The sequence below is a fragment of the Seriola lalandi genome, unplaced genomic scaffold, assembly GCF_002814215.2.
Source record: "Seriola lalandi dorsalis isolate HSWRI2012SDOR001 ecotype SW California unplaced genomic scaffold, Sedor1 jcf7180002054249, whole genome shotgun sequence".
In the NCBI taxonomy this organism is placed as follows: domain Eukaryota; kingdom Metazoa; phylum Chordata; class Actinopteri; order Carangiformes; family Carangidae; genus Seriola; species Seriola lalandi.
The window spans coordinates 335,765-358,818 of record NW_019524802.1 but is presented as its reverse complement, the minus strand read 5'-3'; the positions used below and the strand labels follow the sequence as shown (position 1 = coordinate 358,818).

Sequence of the window (23,054 nt, the reverse complement as noted above, 5' to 3'; positions counted from 1 at the left end):
TGTCAGTGAAGGATCGACGTCTGCAGCAGAACACAGATGAACAGTCACTCTCTCAGACGTGACGGGGAATCAGGTGTGGTTAATACATCCCCACTGTCAAGGCAAAGAACAGTCTACATTTGGACTATTAGGATGAGGAAGATGATAGAATCTGACAGGTACTGTGTAAGTATCAGTGCTGCCAGACTGGATCCTAGATTTTCTGTCTAATGGCCGCGGTTTTGAATAAATACGGGCAGAGAACATGTTTTTGTATGAAAAGACAAATAGACAGAAGACAAACAGCAGGTTAAGGATTGTTTGGCTGGTTTAAATTTAATTATAATTTAATTTTAATTATCATCTTTCAAATATTACTGATAAAGAAGCAGTATATTAACTGTAATAAAAACACGAACTGGGTTCATATTGTTGAAGCAGGCATCTGTTGCTACAGAATCACACAATATATGAAACATAGTGTGATACTCAGGTACAGCTGAAAAAAAATGTCAATCAATCACCATGTTTAAAGAAAAAAATTTTATATATATTAAATATATATCAAATATTTGCCAGTTACGTTCACTGTTTTATATTATTGCAAACTGAATTTTTTTCTGACTTCTTTCAAAATTTATATTGTATATATATATTATCTATATCCCTTGATTCAAGGTGAAAGGAAATATTGTGATTGAATGTTAGAGGGTCTACCTTGTACTTTCGTAGCCTTGGACATAGAGAGATGAGTTCATATGAAGTGCATCCCACTGAGAAGTTCAAATCTTTGAATTTTTACAAGTTTGGGGATTTTTACTAGACGAAGCAGCTTTGAGATTACTGAGATGGAAACTGACGGTGAATGATTGGTATCCACAACTGAATACAGATCAGCTGCCTCTCTCTCTGCTGTTAGATAGAATCAGTGATCAATATCGCCAAGCTAAAATCACCTGTTTCTCAACAAATATTCTCTAACCCATGTGTTATAAATGTTTTCACTGAAGTCAGGGCCGTTGTATATATTGTATACTTTGCAATGATTTTCTGTCAATTACACCTGCTCTAAAGGTTTTTAAGAAATCGGAGGGAATGCATGCTCACACACATTCATGTCCTTACACACACAAACACACAGACACGCACACACACTACAATCTGTTATCATTAATAAGCCCTGCCTGCCACACACCTCTCAGTGGAGCCTTATTCTCAGTCTCTGGAATATTAGCACGACTCTGTCTTTCTTTCAACACGATGAGCAGAGGGGAGAGGCAGGGAGGGAGAGAGAGAGAGAGAAAGACAGAGAGAGAGAGAGAGAACAGTGACTGATGCATTTTACATAAAATCTCAAAAGATATGTGGTGGGGAGAAGAAGCAGAAAGAGAGGAGCATCAAAAAACTGTAAGGGCTAGCAGGAAAGATGGGGCTGCGTGGTGACAGATACAAAAAGGGATGACGCATGCAAGTATGTTTGAAAATGAGGATGAAGCAAATATGGTGGAGTTGTTGGTGCGATTGAACGACGGAAGGATTATGATTGAAGCACGAGGCAGGGGAGAGTGAAACAGCTGATGACAGTGGTAAAAAAAGAAGGACACGCAGAGAATTCACAAGGTGACGGTGAAGATTGCACTGTGGCCTTGAAATGTCTTTGTAACAAAAAGAGACAGAAAGAGACTTTTAACTCTGCACCCTCCCCTCCAGTCGTTGCCACACTCTCAGCCTCCACACACAAGCATCCTGTTAACTAATAATTTTATGGGGAGAAAAAAAACAAAAAACACACAACCATTTTTGCATTAAAGCACCGTCAGTCACGTGATCAGTACTGACTATAATTTTTTTTCTTGCATGATCATATTTCCCATTGGACCATAGCTGGAAATCAATAGGAAGAGGACTCATTCTCTCTATATTGGCAACATTCATCATAATAAAAGCTCCACTGTTGATGGGTGTTGATGTCAAAGTCATCCCCAAAGGAGCCTGATTTGATTGGCTTTCCATGCCTTCATAACAACTGATTACCATATTACAGAGCAGGAAATGGGTGATGCGTGCCACTGTTTTTTCTGTGTGTCTGTGTGAGCCAGTGTGTTCGTGTGTCTGCCGATGCCCATGTGCATCTGTCTATGGTTTTTAATTTAACACATAATTTGACAGCATCCAAGCCCGATCAATGGAACCGGGATACAGACTCATAATTAAAACCCAGTGTAGCTGCTAGCCTACGCTTGTGTCTGCTTTTACACTCCATCACCTTTATCAGCACCACTGGCTCTAAGAGGCGCTCTCTGACTGGCTTAAACATGATTAAATTAATAAATCACAGATTGGGCATCCAGTATCCAGTTTACACCCGTTATTTACTAACATGCACCAGACATTTCTTTTGTGGTACATAAGTCACATATGAGCAGCTGAGGAGGGATTGGGTCTTGTGGTGGGGAAGTGAGCTCAGTCCCAGACCACCATACACGTGGCACGCTCTCATGTTCACCAGAATGACAGGCACACATAGAGGGCCGGTAATGAGACTGACAGAACAGGATCTGTAAAAAAGGATGTGGCTATCAAACATAACAGAAGCATTAAGAAAAAAATCCATAATGCTTGTGCAATAGTTGGCAACTAGTGCAAAAGCAGGAGTGGTGGCACCGTGGTGGGTTGAAAGATAATCTAACTATAAATGCAAAAACTCTTGTCTGTCTCTCCGTCTGTCTGTCCTTCTGTTTTCTCAACAACTGCTCATCCGATCGACTTCAAACTTTACATGGGTATTGCTCAATATCCAAGGAAGTGCTGTGTCGACTGTGAAATTTTTTGGATGGGTAGTTCTCGAGAAACATTAACAAAATTAAAAGACAGTCGCTTAGGGCTGGGGCGTTTAATTTTCATCCCAACCCATGCATGACATATTAGCATTATTAATAGACGGAACAAGTCATTTATGCACTGCTGCTGTTATGGTAACATAACATTGCACCATGCATCATGGAATGTTATTATTAACGTTATTCAGCCATTGTATGTTTTCTCTTTCCTTTAACAGCCGCTGGTGCTGAAACTATTGTTCCAGTCTGGCAGTGATTTTCTTAACTGCACACTATTCCCATGATGATATAAATCCATGTCATATCCTTTTTAAGTTTTAAGTCAATTTCTACTGATTCTCCAGTTCAGAGAAAAGGTTGTTATGACACGCTTTTTCGCTGAACTATCAGTATATATAATACTTGGTTTTTATTGAATCTGTCTGAGAGGTATTGATTTGTTTTAATGGTCATTTTATATTACTGGCTCTAATTTCTGGAGCTGTTGAACTGTGCTGGGTTGTACTGAGATGTGTTCCTAATATTTTGTCAACTTCAATTCATATAAATGGGATGGACAAATGATGATAATTAGATGATTCTATGAAATATCTAACTATTACTGACATAACAAGCAGGTTATGAATGGTCACTACACCGGTGTTATTAAGGAAGAAGAGTGTTTTCTGTTCCCTCACAGGCTGCATCAATGATCTATTTAAAACAGATTTTTCTGTTAAAGCCTAAATTTATGACCATGATGAGCACAAGGGAGGCTCGCTCTTGCTTCTCACACTGAACCCCCTGTTCAATTTTCTCATCAATTTCATCATTAGACAGAGATTTCTGTAGCTGATTTTATAATATCCAACAGCGCCAAAGCAAAAGGACTGACATATGCTAAATTAGGACTATCTATTTGCTGACATGCTGCAGCGTTTTTCTGGATATTCATACTTTACATTAACACAAATTTAGGGGAGGGATATAGCAAATCTGATGATCATCATGTTGTTTTTTTTTATCATAAACTGATCTGACATGAGAAATATCTCTTATTAGGTGAAACCATTTTTACAGTGATCTTAAGAAGGCAAAACACCTCATGCATTTCATTTCGCTTTGTGCACATGTAACTGTACTGCTGCTGTGGCCTTTATGTTCAGATGTGACAGAAATGTTACTATTACAGGTTGTATGATACTTATCGAATTTTTACGATAATTTTGCCTTTTGCATGATATACGACTGATAATTAGTGATAATTAGAGTTGTCACCGCTCACAACCACTTAAAAACTCTTTATTACTGTATTTTACAACGATAGTTCGGTTTAAGTGTCAAACTGTCAAATTGCATGGTTGTCCTCAAGTTGCATTTAGTATGGTTTATGAAATATGAAAATTCCTGACAAAAGGGACCTGCAGTGCTCCAAGCAAAAAGGATAACTGAAACCAAGATGGAAACTAATTTTCCATTTCACTGAGATGGCACATTTGACAAATCTGCTTTGAGTTATACATCTTTCTAATGATTGCATGTTGAGTAGAAAGGTTCCAAATTTCCTAAAGCGTTGCACCAAACGACAAAGCCTTATCTTCATATCTGGATTCATGCTCACAGGCTGTTAGCACAAGCGATCAGTCCTTGTCCTACTTTCTCTCAGTGATGTAGGTGGATAGAGAGGCAGGAACCAGGCGATGCGTCACAACTGCTGTGACTGTTTAGAGTGAGTCTCTATGTACCAAAAGTGGGATAAAACATGCTTCAAATAAATCAGTGGCTCATTAAGGACTCAGTCTCTACAACCAAGCCCTCCAGTGGGATTACAGCAGGACTGTGCTAGCAGATTAATATCTCACATACTGTGCCTGATCCTCAGAGAGCTAAGGGAGGCTAAAGGTATTGCACCACAAGAATATGAAGTATAATTACTTCAGGCTTCAGGCTTTGGGGTCAGGATATACCTCACACAGATGGGATCGAGGCTCTATGTGCCTTCTGCATCCATGAAAATTCACATTACTCTCTCTGCTGCTGTAATCCAGTCTCACTAAAAGAATTCCTCAAAGGTCTAATGCCAGCCTTGAAATGCAAAATCCAAAAGGTTATTAATATGGCAATACAATTACACCAGAAGATAGATTAACCAATGAAATATTCAGGTGCGGCGTTGCTGCTCGCGTTTATCTCGCCACACCGGTAAATTGATTTCCAGGTTTCAAATCACCTGTCGTACCTATGAGCATTGAGCGTCCGTCTCCTAGAGGGTAGCGCTGGTAGCGCGGCACAGCGAACGGTGGCAACTTGTGGAAGAGAGGCTGTAGCAGTGGCTCCAGTCTGGAGGCTGAAGGGTCCGAGGGGTAGAACAGGTTGAAAATCTGAGAGCAGGCTGGATGGAGCTGACTCACTGAGGGTTAAAGAACACAATGGACAGGCACAGCTATTAGACAGAGGGATTTTTGCTATGAGGTGTAGCTGTGTCAGAGAAAGAGCGATGTTTGACAGACTGAGCGGAGGCATATTCTGAGCTGTGCTCGCCATCACAGGACCTTTGTTGTAGTGAACTACAGTGAAGAGTAGAGCATGAAAAGAATACTTGTCTTTTTGTCCGTGGAACAGAGAACGCGGCAGATTTCAATGAGTGGAGAGGTCAAATCCAGGAGTTTAAGCTGATTTGATCCTTTTAAAAAATGTGAGTATTTATTACAGAAAATCAGTAAAATGTGAAAATGGTGAAACCATCCAACTATGACATTGCACTCCAATTTCCAACAATCAAAGCTAATATTCCGACCACCTTTCATACAGATTAGTGCAGTTAAATGTGTTTTACAGTTGACTGACAAGCTTGTAATAAGACAACAGAAAACCAACTGACACAGCAAAACAATTGGAGACTAATGGACACACACACAAACACACTAAAAATACTGTTATCTGTGTTTGCGCAATAGAATGTGCATATCCTTGCATACATGCATCTGTATAATCAGTGGCATTCTCACATATGTGTTGCATGTGTCTGCTTCTTACCTTGGACGGCAGGCAGCACAGTGCGTCTCATGGCCAGCACAAGGCCCAATGGACAGCCCAGCAGGAAGCAGTCTGACACCTCAAAGTCGAACCGGCCAGGGTTCAACACCAGGCTGGTGTTACTGCTGCCACGCTCTACACTTTCTTTCATCAAACTGGGGAGTAGACACGGACACAAAATATGAAATTTTTATTTTTTTCTACCAGCGAATATGTATTTTTTCTTCTGTGTTTACTGTCTGTCGCCATGGGCTACCAGATGAAAAACCAGTTGGTCCTTGGACTTTTACTCTGACCACATGTTATGTAGCCACAACCGGCCAATAAATGGACTGGAGGAAGGCATGTGAGGATTGTGTGAATGTGGTTAATTAGCTATAATGTGGTGATGATTGGGCTGCAGTGAGCATTCACATGGATCTAAGACATTCACGCTGCCACAGGAGATGTTTTTAGTGACATTTGATATTGCTCTATTAAAGGCTGTGTTTCCCATGAAGAATGAAGTAAAAGCCAGTAAACGTAGCTTCAGGTAAGTAATACAAAAATTATCATTTTGAAGTGCAACTATTCCTTTCAACCCAGTTCATGGTTCAGCATTGAAATTCGAGTGCTTGATGGCAAAGAGTGGTTGAGCCTATAGGCAAGAGGATGAGTATATGAAAGAAGAGAAGCTTTTTGTTTGTATTTGAAGAGAAATGCAGGGTTATCTGAAACCTTAAAAGTCAAAATTACACACATTGTGAAGGCAAATCTCTGGTTCTCGACACAGGTGAGTCAGCGCTGCTTTTGCTTTATCCTGATTCAGTTGTAGGCTGGGTTGTTTTAACATTCTGGGGTCATTGTCAGCACCGGGCCTTTATGACTCAGCCTGAGCCGCTATTCATTCAGCCTTCACAGGCTACATCATGCTTACAGCTGTTTGAACAGCCGAGCCCGTCTCAGTCCTGACCCTCTGTCTCTATGCTCTCCAGCGAGCCAAGATTTCCCCATTAAGTCCTGGGCAGGGAGAAAGGATTAGCCAACAGTCTCCAGACGTCTTTAAGAGCCAAATCAATAGTGTTTTGATTGTCTTCTGCTTCCGTTTTGTTTTTTCGTCTTCTCTCTCATAATGTGTCCACTCCTTCACTTCTCCCTACTGCTAATCTGCTTCTTTGTCTTCCTACCAAAACCTGTAACTGAGGCAAAATATCCTCTTGGGCACTAACATCCTCCAAACTCCAAGAAACTAGTAGAAGTATCTGTGTGGCTGAGGACACAGGGAACCGCTGGGGCATTACTTATTGAATGAACAGGACATGCACCATCAGGATGAGCGTGATTAAAAGAGTGGGTTTGTACATGTTCTCTACTGCTGTAAATAGACTCATGTCCCATGCTGACATGTTAAATTTATTTGAACAAAAACCCATGCTCTGGGTAAGTGCACTTCTCATTCACTGGAACATAAAACGTTTAATAACGGTGTACCTCGGAAACTGTCATTTTGCCTGTTGGTGCAGACAGAAATGTGTTATTTTTAGATTTAGATGAGCGTTTCTGCTTCACTTCCTGTTTAACTGTTACCAATATGTTGAATAAATATGACAAATATTAGATTTGCTAACTGAGCTGAAACATATGACAAGTCACAAAATGTCCAGCCTTTTACTGAAGTAGTGGCAAATAAATCTGACGCTGGTGCCTCTCTATGAAGCTACAGCTTGTCGAATAAATTTCCTTATGGGCATTAGGCGCAGACCTTTATTGGCTCTAACCACACATAATCTTTTTTTTACTGAGCACTTTAGACTAAACAGATTTCTAAATACTTTATGTCAATTATGTCCATTTAGGTGTTTTGGTATTTAATTTTTTGCAACTCTAGAAGCCAGTTTCACTGCCATATGTTCAGTGAAATTAATCAAAGGGAGATTAAGAAAAAATTAGACAAAAAGAAAAAAAAAAAAAAAAAAGCCATGCTGCTTGCTACAATGAGTGCGCCTCATTGGGTTTTTCATAAGAGCAGTGTAATGACCATTTGCACATGATCTCACAGGCAATTCCCAGTCAGGGCCAAGGCAGGGAAAGGTACATGTGGAAGCATCTGAAATGGAGTGAACCATAGGCAGACAGCCATTCTGATAGGAGGAAAATGTCTGTGAAAAGGAGTTTTAACAAGCCCTCCTGCTGACTGGGAATATCAACTGGGACGTGCAAAGACGGGAAAAGAGCAAAATCCAGGGGCAGAGGTCACCCTCCACACAACCAGGCTCGGGCTTATTCAGTGCAAGAGTGAAAGGCAATAGGTGCACTGCCCTGAACCCAGGATGGCATAACTGTGAACTGATGAGCTCCTATCTTCAGCGACTCTGTGGTTGTGATGGTGTGAGCCCAGTGGAGCATGTGATTCGTAATGGGAACGCTGGTTGCTTGAATTGAGTCAACATGGCAGCCATACCCCATCCAGCCACAGCATTTAGTCTCCCACGCAAACTGGCTGGCACAGGCACAAACTGGCTATTTATAGTCCAGCAGAGGCAGGTAGGCACGCAGGGCAGTCAAGCTGCAAATATTGATAAAGAGCAGGGGCGAAACTGGGCGACACATTCCAGGAAAATCTGGATGAGAGCTGGCGTGCAACATCTGGGTCATTATATGAACCCCTAACACACTCATAACCTATCGACAAATGCTGTTTGACAGAAATGGATGGTAGAATTTCTAACACTATTCTGTATCTTCGATGTCTGATGTGCTTTGTTGCCAACATTTTTTTTTATCAAAATGACTAAGTATTAAATGATCCAATGTATAATAATATAATTATATTTACATAACTATATTCCATGTATATACTGTAGGTGTTGGGCCACCATGTGCAGCCAGAACAGCTTGAGTGCTCCTTGGCATTGATTCTACAAGTCTCTGAAACTCTACTGGAGGCATTAACACCATGCTTCCAAGATATATTCCCTCATCTTGTTTTGATGATGGTGGTGGAAAGTACTGTCCAAAATCTCCCATAGGTGTTCACTTGGGTTGAGATCTGGTAACTGTGAAAACCAAAGCATATGATTCACCACTGACCCCTCACACCCCATGGATGGGAGCATAGACACCCTGGAAGAGACCACTCCTGTCTTTCTTTGTTACTTGCCTTTTCCTCACATTCTGATAAAAAAAAGTGCTACTTCCTGCAGTACAGTGCTGTCCAAAAATGTATCACGGGGTGTTGTAACACAGTTTGTTCCAATGCTGCCTTTGTACAGACAGAGGGTTTGTAAGTCCTCTACAAAAGTTGGGGCACCTGTAGGAATTGTTTGTTCATTTACTTCCAGTTTCTTAATTCCTGAAAAAGAGGCTTGTTTTCTACGACGTTTACATGAGTCTTATGTTTTTGGTTACCTACGTATTTGTAATTTCAGCAGTTTACAGCTTCCCTTTGTACCATTCAAGGTTACCATGAATGGTACCTTAAATAAACCTTTTGCTCCAGTATTTCAGATTAACCAACAGTAGCAGACAGTTGTTGCAGCACTTGGTATACTGCAATTTATTTGATTGTAAACAACTTGTTTATAACCCTCCATTCTGGTTGTGAGGCTGAAGCAGTCTGATTGGGATTATGGGCTTTGTGAGTGTGTGTTACTTTGTGGATGTACAACTGTAAGTCACCTCAGGTCACTTTTTGCTGAAAGAGCATAAATAAAAATCAGAGATCTGATCCAAGTGTATGATTAAAGGGAGTTTACCAAAGCTTTTATTTACTTAGTAGATCTGATGGGCATGTTTTTTATGTTGGTACTTTGCTGTATTAGGGTTATTTCAGGTCAGAGTCTGGATCAGATTTAGGCTAGAGGTGCAGTCAGATGTTTTATGTATGTGAACACAGGTGAACAATGTGTTCACAATGTCTCTATTATGATACATGTCATTATATGTCATGATATTGATAAACATTCTCATCCTAAAGGAGTTTTTTAAATCGAAAACAACTGGACTAGGTTATTTGTCTGTGAAGACGTTTCACCTCTCATCCAAGAGGCTTCATCAGTTCGTGTACGCATCTGACCAGGCTAGGATTGGTCCTACTTTCTGGTGTGGAGACCCAGGTATTTAACCTCTTGGGGGCGTTCACAAGGATGATGATGTCACTGGTCCAACATGGCTCCAACATTCTCATCCTACTAATAAAATCGATAAATCTCCGTCTGTGTGTGTCTGCCCTTCGATTTTCTCGACGACCGCTGATCAAATCAGTCACATGTTGCTTTTTTAAGTTTTGTTTTAAACGAAACTAAAACTACATTTTGACAGGACTAGTATGAAAACATCTGGAAAATGATTTGTTAGTGGAACAGACGGAATGAACAACCAAACCAGTCCTGTTCATTGATTTGCAACATTGCCTAATACACCAGAGATTTTAAATGAATAAATATCTCTATGTATACAGTCATACTGTCTGATAGTAGGCAGACTTGTATTCTCTCACAGTACATATCATCATATTGCCCATCCCTGTGTGTGGGTGTGTTCATGTGTGCTACTATACCTGGGAAAAAAGCTGTGCTGGCCGGTGGACGAGGTATCTCCGTCATACGAGTCGCTCTGCTTCCGGCTCAGCTGCGGCCCACCCTGACTGTGCCCCTCGTTGGGGGCAGAGATGTCGATGTTGCTCTTACTCAGCCTCTTGCTAGAACTGAGCCCCGGGCTGGACTCCCCTAGCACGGACCCCGAGTTATCCTGAGCGGAAAGGAGAGAGAATGTGCAAGTTACTGTAAAGCCGCATACACTCACAGCAGTGGCTGCATCAGGAGATTACACACAATCAGATGGGAGTTGATGCGTTTTCCCAGGTGAACAGTTAAATGTGGGAGGAAAAAACTGTGCCTGCGCAAGATTGAATCTATAAAGACATGAGTGGATTTGAATAGCAAAGGGGGAGAGGGAGGAGAGGGGCGGGAGGGGCTAACAGGCAGAAAGTGGGGATCATGCAACATTTAGCAGGAGGAAAAGAAAAAGAAAATGACAAGCTACAGCACAATTGTTACAATGAATATGGAACACGCACACCACACGGGGACTGCTTAAAATGAGGCTCCGAAAAATTGATATTCCCATCGAGTCAAACGCTGACAACAAATGGTGATCTGCACACACAAAATTAACCTCCGTTTGATTTACATCTTATATAAGAGACTTTAGAAAAACATAGTGCAGAGGACATTGGCACTGGTGTACAGTGACATTTCTAAAAAGCCATTCTTAATAAAGGTACTGAACTGTAAAAATTACTTTATTAGAAAGAACACAGAGTCGCGCCAAGGTATAGATCATTTGCAGTCCTCTTTTAATCATATATCACCAGTAAAATTTTCTTTTGCCAGCTGTTAATAGCCTCCCAAACGCCACACAGCCCCGAGTATCATCATCATCTTATCGCTGTAACACTCAGCTCATACCTTCAGGCTCTCAGTGCTGTTATTCCTGCTGCTGTTGTTGGGGCTGCCGGGCCTCTGGTGGTTGCTGAAGCACAAAGCGTCAAAGCACAGCACACCTCCCACACAGTCGCCCATCAGGCATACCTGCTCGGGAAATTTATGATTTAGACGCCCTCCACATGTGGTTCTCTCAGTCAGTAAAAGCTTTGACAGGAGGGCAATTGGAGAGGTGTATAGAGGGAATTAAAAAAAAGTGAGAAAACAATATATTTCATAGGGACAGGAAGGTATGACCATCAGTGTGTCCCTATTCCATACGAAATACAAACAGGATACAGTATCTACTATGGACTGACTGTCATAGTGTACTGTTTTTGAAATTTAGTATGTAAGGAATCAACGGATTTGACCATTTTGTACAAACAGCTAATGAAACAATATGCATGCCAAATAACATCCGTCTACACCGCTGCTAATAAAAGAGAAAGCCAAATGTGTGTCTAAAGATTTAATACTCATTTTTTTGTTTTCCTGTAATGTATCCCTCTGGAGCTGTTATTCACAATTTATTTGATCGTTGTGCAGCAGCGGGCAGCTCCTCCATCTCCTCTGCGCATTGCATTGGGGGACAATGAGCAGACAAGAGCAGCTCACTCACAAAACAATCAGTTTTTTTTATTTATTTATTTTTTATGCTGCGTTCACAACATATCGTTCAAGCTGTAATTACAAGCAACCCAGTGGGAAAAACCCACGCATTTAGACCATTCATCTGCTGGGTAAGCAGTTTGGCTAACCATTTGGGAATGTTGTGCAGGTTTTCTTGTTTTTTCTCCTTTGGCTGAAATTGCATTTACACATCATTAGTTTGCATGCTTTTTTGAGTTTCCTTCATTTTGTGATTTTTTTACATCGTGAACTCGTGTCATCCTCATAACCCGCTTAAAATCAGTATGCAGGAAGAAATTGGGAAACAGCTCCTGTTTTTCAGTTAAGTGCCAATCCACGTGTCCACTGTCACCAGGCGGTGAACTATTAAAACTATGACGCGCTGGAATGAAAAACCCCACAGGTCATATGATTAAGGTAATAACAAGTTACAAGACTAATCTGCAGAGAAAATATATTGTAGAGGGAACAAACGACAAGGTTGAAAGTTGATCTTTTTGAATGAGTAAATAAATTTGTAGAGGAGAAGGAATTATGAAATTAAAAAATAATATCAACAGTATCCATCCATCAAGACCATTATCCAATGCCAGGGAATTGAAAATACCAATTATCACAACATACATCATCTATCCACAATAGGAAGAACCAATCAAGAATAACGGAGATTGCTGTAATTACCTGTCATCACCCTTCGGGCTGTTAACTTGAACCTTACTTTACTGTATCTAATGTAGCTCTCCATGGTCATAGCTGATTGGCTCATCAAGATTGTATTTACCAGTGACTTTCAATCATGTGCCATCAAAGCCTGAATGAGAATCCAAGGCTTTTCAATGAAAATGAGCACAACAGCAGCTGAACTACAGCAGCTAATAGGAATAAAAACTGCAGTGAAAACATTTTTTTTCTTCAGTTTTTTGATGGACACTTGTTGATCTGGTTATTAAATAACATTGAGAATACTTTGTATAATTGAAGCTGAGCAAGCACAGAAATTGTGTTTCACAGCCCTAACCTAGTGCTGTTAAATTCAACTTGTGAACAGTCTTTACCTACCTCACTACAAAACGCATCTTGTTACCAAGAGCCTAGAAGTTGCTATGTAGAAGAGAGAGAATCCTTACTTCCTTTGTCACTAAAGTGTGTACTGCCCATGACTCAGTGGTGAGAGACTACAGTGTAGGAGTTATCCTCTCCTCTCCTGCCCTCTCCAGAACAGGGTGTGACAGACCTGACCCGTGAATCCCTGGCCGTCCTCTGACTGCAGGAAGCTGCGGTAGACCTGGTTGGCTCGGGCGATGACGGTTGCTACGGCATCCTGGTAGCGCGGTGAGACGATAGCGAGGAGGGGGAGGGCAGCCAGGGGTAGGTGGTCAACGCTGCTGGACACGCAGCTCTCGTCATAGCTGTATGGGTTCAGACTGGAGGGGGTGGTAGCAGAAGGAAGGAAGGAGGGGTGGATGGATGGATGGAGAAATACAACAGTTGACATCATCACCTTCTGTCTTGTAAAGGCCCTTTGTTTGGTGTTTCCTTAGAACCTAGCGAAATGCCAGTCATCAGTTCCTAACGCATAGTAATGTCAAAATAAATGAAGGTTTCGAGAAAGTTCACAATGCTCCTTTTGTGATATGCTTGCCTTTGACTATCCTACATCTATTAATGCCTCATTCAATCTGTTCATGATGCACTCCATCTGGTTTGAGACACAAAGGCGTTTCCACATGGTACAATGTGTGTGTAAACAAGACAAGAGACAAGGAGAAGAAGGATGTTATCTCAAGAAATAAAACCTGAAGAGGTAACAACAATGAGAGCACAGCCTCTGTGCCTTTACTGCTGTGTAGACATTACTGTGTGTGTGTGTTTGCTCGTGTGTGTTGCAGTGACAGTGCACGGACAGATCAAGTGAGACACTTCATGTGACAGCGTGGGGAAACAGTAAAGGATGGCGTTGCCCCCCACTCTCTTCTTGAGCAGCAGTGGCAACCCTGTCACCATCCATCAGATGCTCTGCTCACAGGAAGAGGCAGCGATGCCACACCAAGGCAGAAATATGTCAGTAACCATGGACACCTCACCGCACAGAAAGGCACAACCTCTGTGTGAGGATGAGGGCTGACAGTTTTCATGTAGCGCTGACACGAAAATGTTTATAACGCAACATTTCAGGAAGTCACAAGTGCTCTGCCAGATATCGTTTAAATCACAACATCAACAACAATTTGATCTCTGTTCAATCTGTTCAATACAGAAATAGATTTGTGAGACATTTAGCTCTTAGCCTTCCAAAAACTCCTTTAAGAGCTGCCTGATATTTTTTTATGGTCCACAAATCCCATGAAAAGACTAAAATCTGTCTCTCAAAATGTTTGGCCTCCCATAAAAATTCTGTAGCCTTGAGACTCAAACCGTTTTCAATATATAGCCTGAAATCACAGATCTAATGCAGAAGGTTCTACAATCTGTACAACCACTTATCCGTATAATATATGATGCCCTCTATCCCCATATCCTCAAATTAAAGTAAAAAGGACACAAATTGAACATTTAAATCTTTAAACATGGCTAGGTCGTTTCCTAAAACAGCTCATATAAGCAAATTTTACTCAAACAGGAGTAAACAGCGTATTTGACGAGGACTATTTCCAGCAGCAGGATGGCGTGTTTGCGACTGAGTCAGAGTGAATCACAGTGCCCACATTCATTGGAAAGAAGGAAAGAACATGTCACCCAGTGCAAAAGTGTAGTTGAATTATGCATTTTTATCAACAGATTATGAAGAGGAGGAATACATCAGGCTTTGAATACACAGGCAAAATTTGTTAGTTGGATGAATTCATTGTTGTTTTTTTCCTTTTCGTGGGTTTTTTAACAGTAAAGAAATAGAGAAAATCACCAGAGAATAAATAAAAACAAGATCTACTTAACAAACATTTATCTTATGAATTGGAGATAATTAGCTAATGACCAACTCCTGGGCCCAGTGGTTGCATGAGTTATTGGCGCTGCACACGTTCCACTTCCAACACTTCAGTATATGCCAGCTAATAAAATACAGCAAGGACATAATTGTTTTGAAATTGTTTGAAGGTGCAGGTTTTATTTTTTCACCAGGGTTAACTGTTTTCTCTTGCTCTCTCCTATGTAAGGCTGTAAGGTTTATTCTTCTTTCTGGCTGTTTTCTCTTTGTCCTGCTGTGAGTTCACGCACTCTTACCACCAGCTGCACCGTACGTGTAAAGTGTAAACAGCAGCTCACACTTGAATTGTCCTGCCTCTTAAATGAGTTTGGATATCTTCAACAGATACCATAGTACGCTTTTCTGACAACACTATGTTTCATTATGTGCAATATACTTATATTAAAGTTGAACTGAATTGAATCTAAATACATTCTGGACCAATCTCTCCACTGAGCAGAGACTAAATTAATATCAATCTTCTAATATAATCTAATTTAACTGAATCTAACTAAGTGAGCAAATAAGTGTATTTCCCGAGAGGTGAAAGATATCCTTATCGTTCTTCTAATTGGACTGCCATGATTTAATAGTAAGTCCAGTAATGCCGAGGCCCTTATGTGCCTCTAGCGGATTATGAACTTTGTTTTATTAGAGTCAAACATTGTGCCGCCATGGCAACAATACCCCAGAAAAGGAAAAATGGCGTCCATGTACCGTCTATACAAGAAAATATTCCTCTCAGTTTGTGAACAATGGGGGTCAGAGCAATTCAATGTTCTCTGACTGACTGTGAATGCTCTGATGTATATTAATCAGATTAAGCCATTTCCTCAACCGCCTGAACTGACGGCACGGTTGTGTAAATTTCTCATTATAATCCTATTTTCAGGACCGAAGCACATTTAAATCATCTGAATAAAACTTCACAAATTTGAGAACTTCTGAAAAAAAAAAAACCCATCCAACTCCATTATCATCAATTTTTTTTGGAATCACAGCCGTGATTCTGCACTACAACATGTTTATAGCAGCCATGGCCAATTGGTGTAGCAATTTAAAAAAAAAAAATACCGTGCTGCAGGCTTTGGGAAACATGTGGGGAAGAAAAGAGACAATAGATGTGATTGTTGTGCTCCCAGCAACACGGTGTTCAGCAGCCAGTCTCTGACATCTGCGGTGGATAAAGCCACCTCCACAATCCCCACTGCCACATCACAGCAAACACTGACAGATCTCTGTTGGCCTGCAATTATTTACATCAGCCGCTTGAGTAAACAGACTGAAAAATGTTGAAGTCTACATATTCTGCTTGACAGAAATATGTAAAAATCAAACAGGGCAAAGCTATCATCCAAAAAATGGACAGTCACAGGTTCTGCCTTGCCTATGTGTTTTGCTTGTAACAGTCACATAAAAATGCGCAGAGCTCACGGAGCCACGGCGTGGCTGTGGACTCTCTGTAGACATTTGTTTTGTCTGTCCTATATAATCTCTATAATCTCACTCTCCCACTGGAGTTGCTAGTAATGAGCAGCAGTGCGAGGCGTCACACCCCAGGATGTGGCTCTGATGTGTTGCTGTCAGTAGAAAAGTGTACAGACATCACCTGAAAACTCTTGAGATGCAGTCTGCTTCTGCAGTGTCAACTCTGTGGTGCATGAACCCTGCTCTGCTCTCTCTGGAGCAGCTTTTTGAAACAGATTCTGCTCTGTAACCCGCTCCCCCATGCAGATTTGAAAGAAAACAGGAAAAAGGGAAACCTCTGTAATATATTCGGCGTTACTTCAACGGTACTGCACACAGTTATTTGCATAACAAGGGTGTCACTTCTTCTACAGAAGCTTCTGTGAGAAATATTCAGCTCAGGCAATTCAAGCACAGAAATGACAATGTATTGGTCTTGGGGGAAGACTTGCTGTGCAACAAAATACCATCAGGTCACCTACCACCACAAACTGTTTGTTTATTAGCTTCTTGTTTACTGAGTTTTAGAAGTGAAATGAGAAATCCCATTATCCCAACCAAGTACCACTGAGGGCTTGGACCAGGATTTTGTAGTTACAAGGCTGTGATCTTATTAGAGTCTTGTTAACAACTGCTGCTCACACACATACACACACACAAACACAGCAAAGAAAACACACACACTTGCTCACAGAACAAATAAAGACCCAAAATGAAAAAACTCGAATTAATATTCCAAACGTAGCTCTTCCTCTGAACAGGGTTCAAAAGTCACATGACAGGAGCAGAGGTTTAACACCTGCTGCACTGTTCAACAAATGTCAGGTGAGACACTCATCATTTGCATTGCATAATTACTTGATTATGCAAGCACTTGTTAGTATGATTACCACAGAGTAGTCACTGTTTTACATTCAAAAGAGCGCACGTAAAGTATTTGCTTGTGTGTGTGTTTGTGTGTGTGTGTACGTGCATGAGCCTTAGTGTTTTCTGGTTTATTTGCTGAGGCAGTTTGAACGTACGACATCCTCTAGGACTTCAGCGGGTTATTCTCTGTTCAGAATCAATGATCCTAATTAATTGGCGGCGATCATTAACATCTATGTCTATACAAACATGCGCTTTGGAAAGTCTGTTCCACAAAACCATTCGAATCCCATCTACATTTTAATGGCTATAATTAATCTTAATAATCCTTAACTATAATTTCCTTGGTGATCAGTAAAATAGTGGCTGCGATCTCAGGCAGACAATTTTGATGGAGCAAAACTGGAAAGCGTCGTGTTTGTTGTCAGAGACAGATGGTGCTCGACAGTCTGGATTTTATAGTGTGTGGCTGTAGATTTAGGCTCCTGATTAAGAGCACATGTTCATCCAAAATGTCATCGAACAGGCTACAGAAACGACAGACTTGACACCCATTAGCCAGCGCACAGATAGCAGATAATTCAAATATGTCACTTGTGAAGGCTTTTTTGCTCCTCAACCACCATTCAGGGGTCATTGACAGAGCCCTGAATGGTGGAGGAGCGTGGCTCACATTGCAGTGACGAGTCTGCCCCCGTTATTTCAAAACATGAGTCATTCGCTCATGAGCGGCAGCATTTACCCTGTTTACATCTCTCCGCTCTCATTAGTAAAATGCAAGTGATATTAACTGAGAGTATGCTGAGGTCATATTGTGATGTCTCTACAGTGCACCTTTTTTTATTGAAGACATACTCACGTAACACAAAAAGCTTAATTTCCTGCTTTGTTATGGATATAAGTTGAATTTAGATTGGCTGTGAGGTTTCCTTCATCTCTCTATCTCTTTGAATCACGAGAGATGTACAGAAGTCCTGCTTATGGTTTCATGGCAATGTGTTGATGGAGAGATAGATTCACAATAGCGGGGAGAAACTAAGGTAGAGAGAGCCGATTAAACCTCCAATCAGCCTCATCTCACACAGTATAACCTTGAGATAGACTGTATTATTCTGCCCCGCAACCCTCCTGCCGCTCGCTACCTAATGTCAAACAGAAAACTCTGAAGCCTGTCAGATTCCTGCTTAATTGCTCTCCCCATTTCTTAATGGCTGGCACAATGTTTGCGCAGTTAACATGAACAGCAATGGCCCTCCGCCTCTTAATTAGGGACAGGGCCCAGAAATAGCAGCGGCACTTTCCAGCTGCCGATGGACGGAATAATGAGTCTCTATCTCCGTGAACTGAGGTCACTCGTTGTGCACACTGGGCAAGTGGACTTCCTCCTCCGCTCTCCCTGATGGAAAAATGATCCTACACAATGACACATGAATCCATTAGATTTTTCTCTCCTGCACCACAGCTGAAGTTTTTAATAGTTGAAACATTTCTTTCTCTTCAAACTGTGACAAAGGCAGTGCGTCGGCTGCGAGGGGAAATCAATTTGGGAGCCTTTTCACTGTCGCTGTTAATTGGACGCGCTATGGTGCAATAATACACATTCAGAGCTCTGTTCCAACTGTTTTTTGTGTGGGATATATTGGCGCAAGTGTGTTTATGGATTACATGTGTGTGTTTCCTTGACACCCAGCTCCTAGCCAGCACTGTCAGGTACATTCATTAGCAGGCAGAGCTAAAAATGAGCCCTTCTGAGCACAGCAGGCCATGCACACACGTGGCAACGAGGACAACACAGGCTGAAAAACATGTTCATCCTCTGTGGGGACTTCCTACTGTACATAAGGAATCATCAAGAACTGCGTCCAAAGTGGTTTGTTTATGTGAAAGTTTGTCTTTCAGGCGCTAAGAGGCTTTACCACCTCCACTCCGTGGTGCGATTTTCAGCCAATCTGTTACCCAGAATGAGAGTAAATTACCCATACACCAGCATTTCCTTCCTGCATGGTTGCCCATTCCTCTGATGTTTATGTTGGCACACAAATAAATGAGGCTCCGCACACCCACATGTCCAACGCTGTCATCAGAGTAAACACTGTTAACTGACAAAAGTGTAGTTGAATAAGTGTTGTGTTTGGTGCCGTGTGGGTGTGTATGACTGCCTACTGGCTGCACATATTGTGGGAAAATGTTGAGGACCTGGAGCCATCTGGGCATAAGTAAGCTTTGTCTACTTTCACTAGAGCATTAAAACACATATTTGCTTACAGCCATATGTATTTCTTAGGAAACATTTTCAAACCATTTATTTTCTCCTTTTAATTGAAATTATTGTTTTATATGCTTTAGACGTTGAAAACAGTTAAATTTATGTTGGGTTGTCACCCTGATCCATGTTAACAAAATCCCGCTCAAAAAAAAATAATCCTGTTGAAGAAAAATGAAACCTTCTGCAGGAAAATAAATCTTAACATAACAATTAAATACCAAATAAATAAGGTGGGATCAGAATATTACACATAGCTCAACCTTCTTAATTTTTTGGTTTGTGCATCTAATTGTTTATTTATTTATATCTCTTTACATTAATTAATTTACTTCTGAGTAAAACAGCTTTGGTCCTTTGTGACATAGCTTTTTAATATGAATGGGGCTCTTTTCAAGCTAAATTTCATGCTCGGCTATATGTAAACTGTCTATGTATTCATAAGTGTGTGAGTCCACATGCATTAAAGAGCAGGCAAGACGAGACATGTGGCAATAACAGTTGCGCTTGTCTCCCAAGGGGAGTTGTTGTTTTTAATATTTTATCTCTGGATGTGGTGAAAGCCAAGCGGACGTCAAGCTGCCAAGCAGCTACAGCACTCAAATCTCTTTACACTCATCTTGCTTCGAGTCACTACCTCACTCCTGCTAACGCCAATCACAAAACCAGACACTTGACTGCCAAACACATTCTCTCAGCCACAGTGATTAGTGACAATTCCAACAAAAACATCATCCGCTTGTAATTGGAGAGCCGTGAAAAACTAAGTGACACTGTCAAAGATAAAACTGGTGACCACTGGGACATATGACATTAAATGTGAGATGAAATCATTAGTTACGCTTAAGCGTTTCTGCACAGACGGCAGACAAGACTAAAGAAAGAGCAAACACGTGAATACAGACATGCATTTACCTCCTGTACATCAAAAATATCTTCCAGCCGAGGATGTCATTACTTTACACAGATGACTGCGGGGAGTGAGGCCTGTGAGGTTTAATGGCCACAATTCTATATAATCTGCCATATGGGAAGACTCATCCACTGACTGCTGTTAATATCTGAGCTACTGTCACAACTTCCGCAATTATCTTCCACTCTGAAATTGATACCAAAATGAAACCTGAATACAAAGTAACGGCAGCTAATTAGACAAACAGATCATTGCACACATTCCTTGCAGAAGCCTCAAGATCAGTGGGAACTGTATAATGTCATTTAGCCGCTCATTTGTCTGCTAAGGAGCCGCCTCCAGAACGTTAGGGGGAGAATTCACAATCAAAAACAAAAGCATTTCAAAAAGGTTGGGAGTTTAATATTCCACATGACCACTTGCTTGCAGGGGCTGGAAATGTCATCAGCATACTAATTAACATTGCACTGTCTGTTTAGGGGTCTTTGGTCAATATATTTCTCAATTAACCTTCACCACCTTAGCCAGCCAAGCATTTTTACCTCTATGTTAATTCCTGCAGATTTGCATTCATACTGGGCAGATTCATGAAATGCCTCCTTTAACAGTAAAGTCCAGCGCAGACGGTTCATTGCTCTAGTAATTAAGGCAGTCTATAAAAATAGCGAGAATGTTGTTTGAATAAAAAAAACTAAAACAAAACACATAATGAAGCAGGAGACTGAAAAAAAAAAACCCATAAAAACAAATTAAGGGAAGCATTGCGATACCTAAATGCCTTGTTCAACGAAGCAGATCGGATAGCTATCTAATGTTAACAAAGCCAAGTGTAAATGCATAAAGGAACCAGTGTTGACAGATTACAATATGATTGTTGCTCAAAACATCTCAGCAAACAGTTTGAGACCCGGAAACTGAAGCAGCTATCATTAATTCATTATCATAAGTAACACTGGTGTTTTTCATCCTGTGACAAGTCAAAACCTGTGAAACAATTTCAGTAAGGTGTAAGGTGTCATACAGAAGGCCAATGAATGTATTAATACCATGAATGTAATAATGTCTGGCTCATGGTCCATCCATGTGTTTGTGTTCACACTGTTTTTAATACAATAATTCCTTTGGCATGTTTTGGGAGTTTTCAAACATCTTCAGACGCAGTAGCAGATACCTACCCACATTTGCATTTCAGCTGGGAAAAGCAAGATAGATGTACTCAGATTTGTGACCTGGCTTAAGGAGGCGCATTCACAGATAGGTGATAAATAAAAGGAAATAAACATTATGCATTGTATATCTAGCCCCATATTACATTGCTTAAATTATGGGGGCAACTTCCAGTTATTCTTTGCACTGAACCAAGGGTCTGCTAGAGTCAGTGATACAGGCGCCCTCTCTTTTTCTTGGAACTTTTTTTGAAAATAAATGATGAGGGAACACAACCTGTCATACTTTGAACAGGACAATGCGCTCATATTCTGCCCTGTACGACTGACGGCTGTAGGACGACCTGAACAAGTGACCTCAGAGAGCAGTTAAAAAAACCAACAGGGCTCCAACTCTTTTCCACAGATAATTTTCCAGGACTTTTTCAGGACATTTGCAGTGATGATCTCGCTCATATGACAGACAGGAATCACGCCATACACCAATTTGTTCATATCTGTGGAGGTCTGATTTAAAATATGTATAGTCTATACTCATCTATGAAATCACCTCTTACATGCTTAAATAATTCACACCACCCTCCTCTCCTCTGTAACTCTGTGACATTTCAGCTAATGCTTAGCCAGTTTGGTTTATTACTATGATCTGAGGCAGTATTGCTCAGGTCGTCCTCCTCTCCCTGGTGGTAGAAGGCAGAGGTATGCTCACATTATCCCATTTCTGGTGTGACAGGTTGTGTTCCTACATGACTCATTTACCCCAAAGAGGAAGACACTTGTAGCATAACATAACAGTGGGAGGAATAACCAGAGGTTTTGTCCATAATTCATGCAAGGCATCATTGAGCTATGAATAAGACCGGTTAAGGCCATAACGAGCACCCAGAATAGTTTGTTGATGCAGACAAGTCTCTGGAATCTTACTGGAGGGATGACGATCATCATTTGGTGTGTTGATGATGTTGGTGGAGAGCCTTGTCTAACATGTTGGTACAAAATGTCCTGCAGGTGTTTAATTGGTTGAGAAATGATGACTATGAAGGCCACAGCATATGATTCACATCATTTTCATACCCATCAGTACTCAGTGAGCCTTGTCCAGATATTTAGTCAGTTTTTTTTCTGTTACTAAATATAGATGAAAGTGTATTAAACCACATTAGGATTTTATCCAGATATGAGGCACTTCAAATGACAAGTTTAAGAGGGGCCAATGAGACTCCCTGTTTTGGCAACGGCACTCACTTTGACACCAGGGAGAAGGCTTCAGCGCACACAGCCGGACATGGCACCAGCTTGATCATCACGTGTTCTGCAGCAGCCTGGAAATGCACCCGCGTCACTTTCTCCAGCACTGACGCCAGGGTGGCCACATCACCAGCCTTTGTGCTTGGGTCTCCGCCTGCTGTGTCCAAGATGTTCCCCCCGTGCACCACGAGCAGCAGCACGTGGGTCTTACATTTCCTCTGCAAAAGGGTTCAGTT

At 41.1% G+C, this 23,054-nt stretch overlaps 1 protein-coding gene across 1 annotated transcript in view; it reads right to left on the bottom strand.

Annotated features, from left to right (window-relative positions):
- The window catches only part of pitpnm3 (PITPNM family member 3), an 87,258-nt gene that overhangs the window by 17,056 nt on the left and 47,148 nt on the right, over nt 1-23,054 (bottom strand). Inside the window, exons 5-10 of the mRNA XM_023404594.2 lie at nt 22,816-23,036; nt 13,164-13,353; nt 11,282-11,404; nt 10,372-10,562; nt 5,835-5,989; nt 5,038-5,208 (exon numbers count right to left, since the gene is read on the bottom strand). Coding sequence (XP_023260362.1) covers nt 5,038-5,208; nt 5,835-5,989; nt 10,372-10,562; nt 11,282-11,404; nt 13,164-13,353; nt 22,816-23,036 — 1,051 coding nt within the window. The remainder of the gene's footprint in view (nt 1-5,037; nt 5,209-5,834; nt 5,990-10,371; nt 10,563-11,281; nt 11,405-13,163; nt 13,354-22,815; nt 23,037-23,054) is intronic.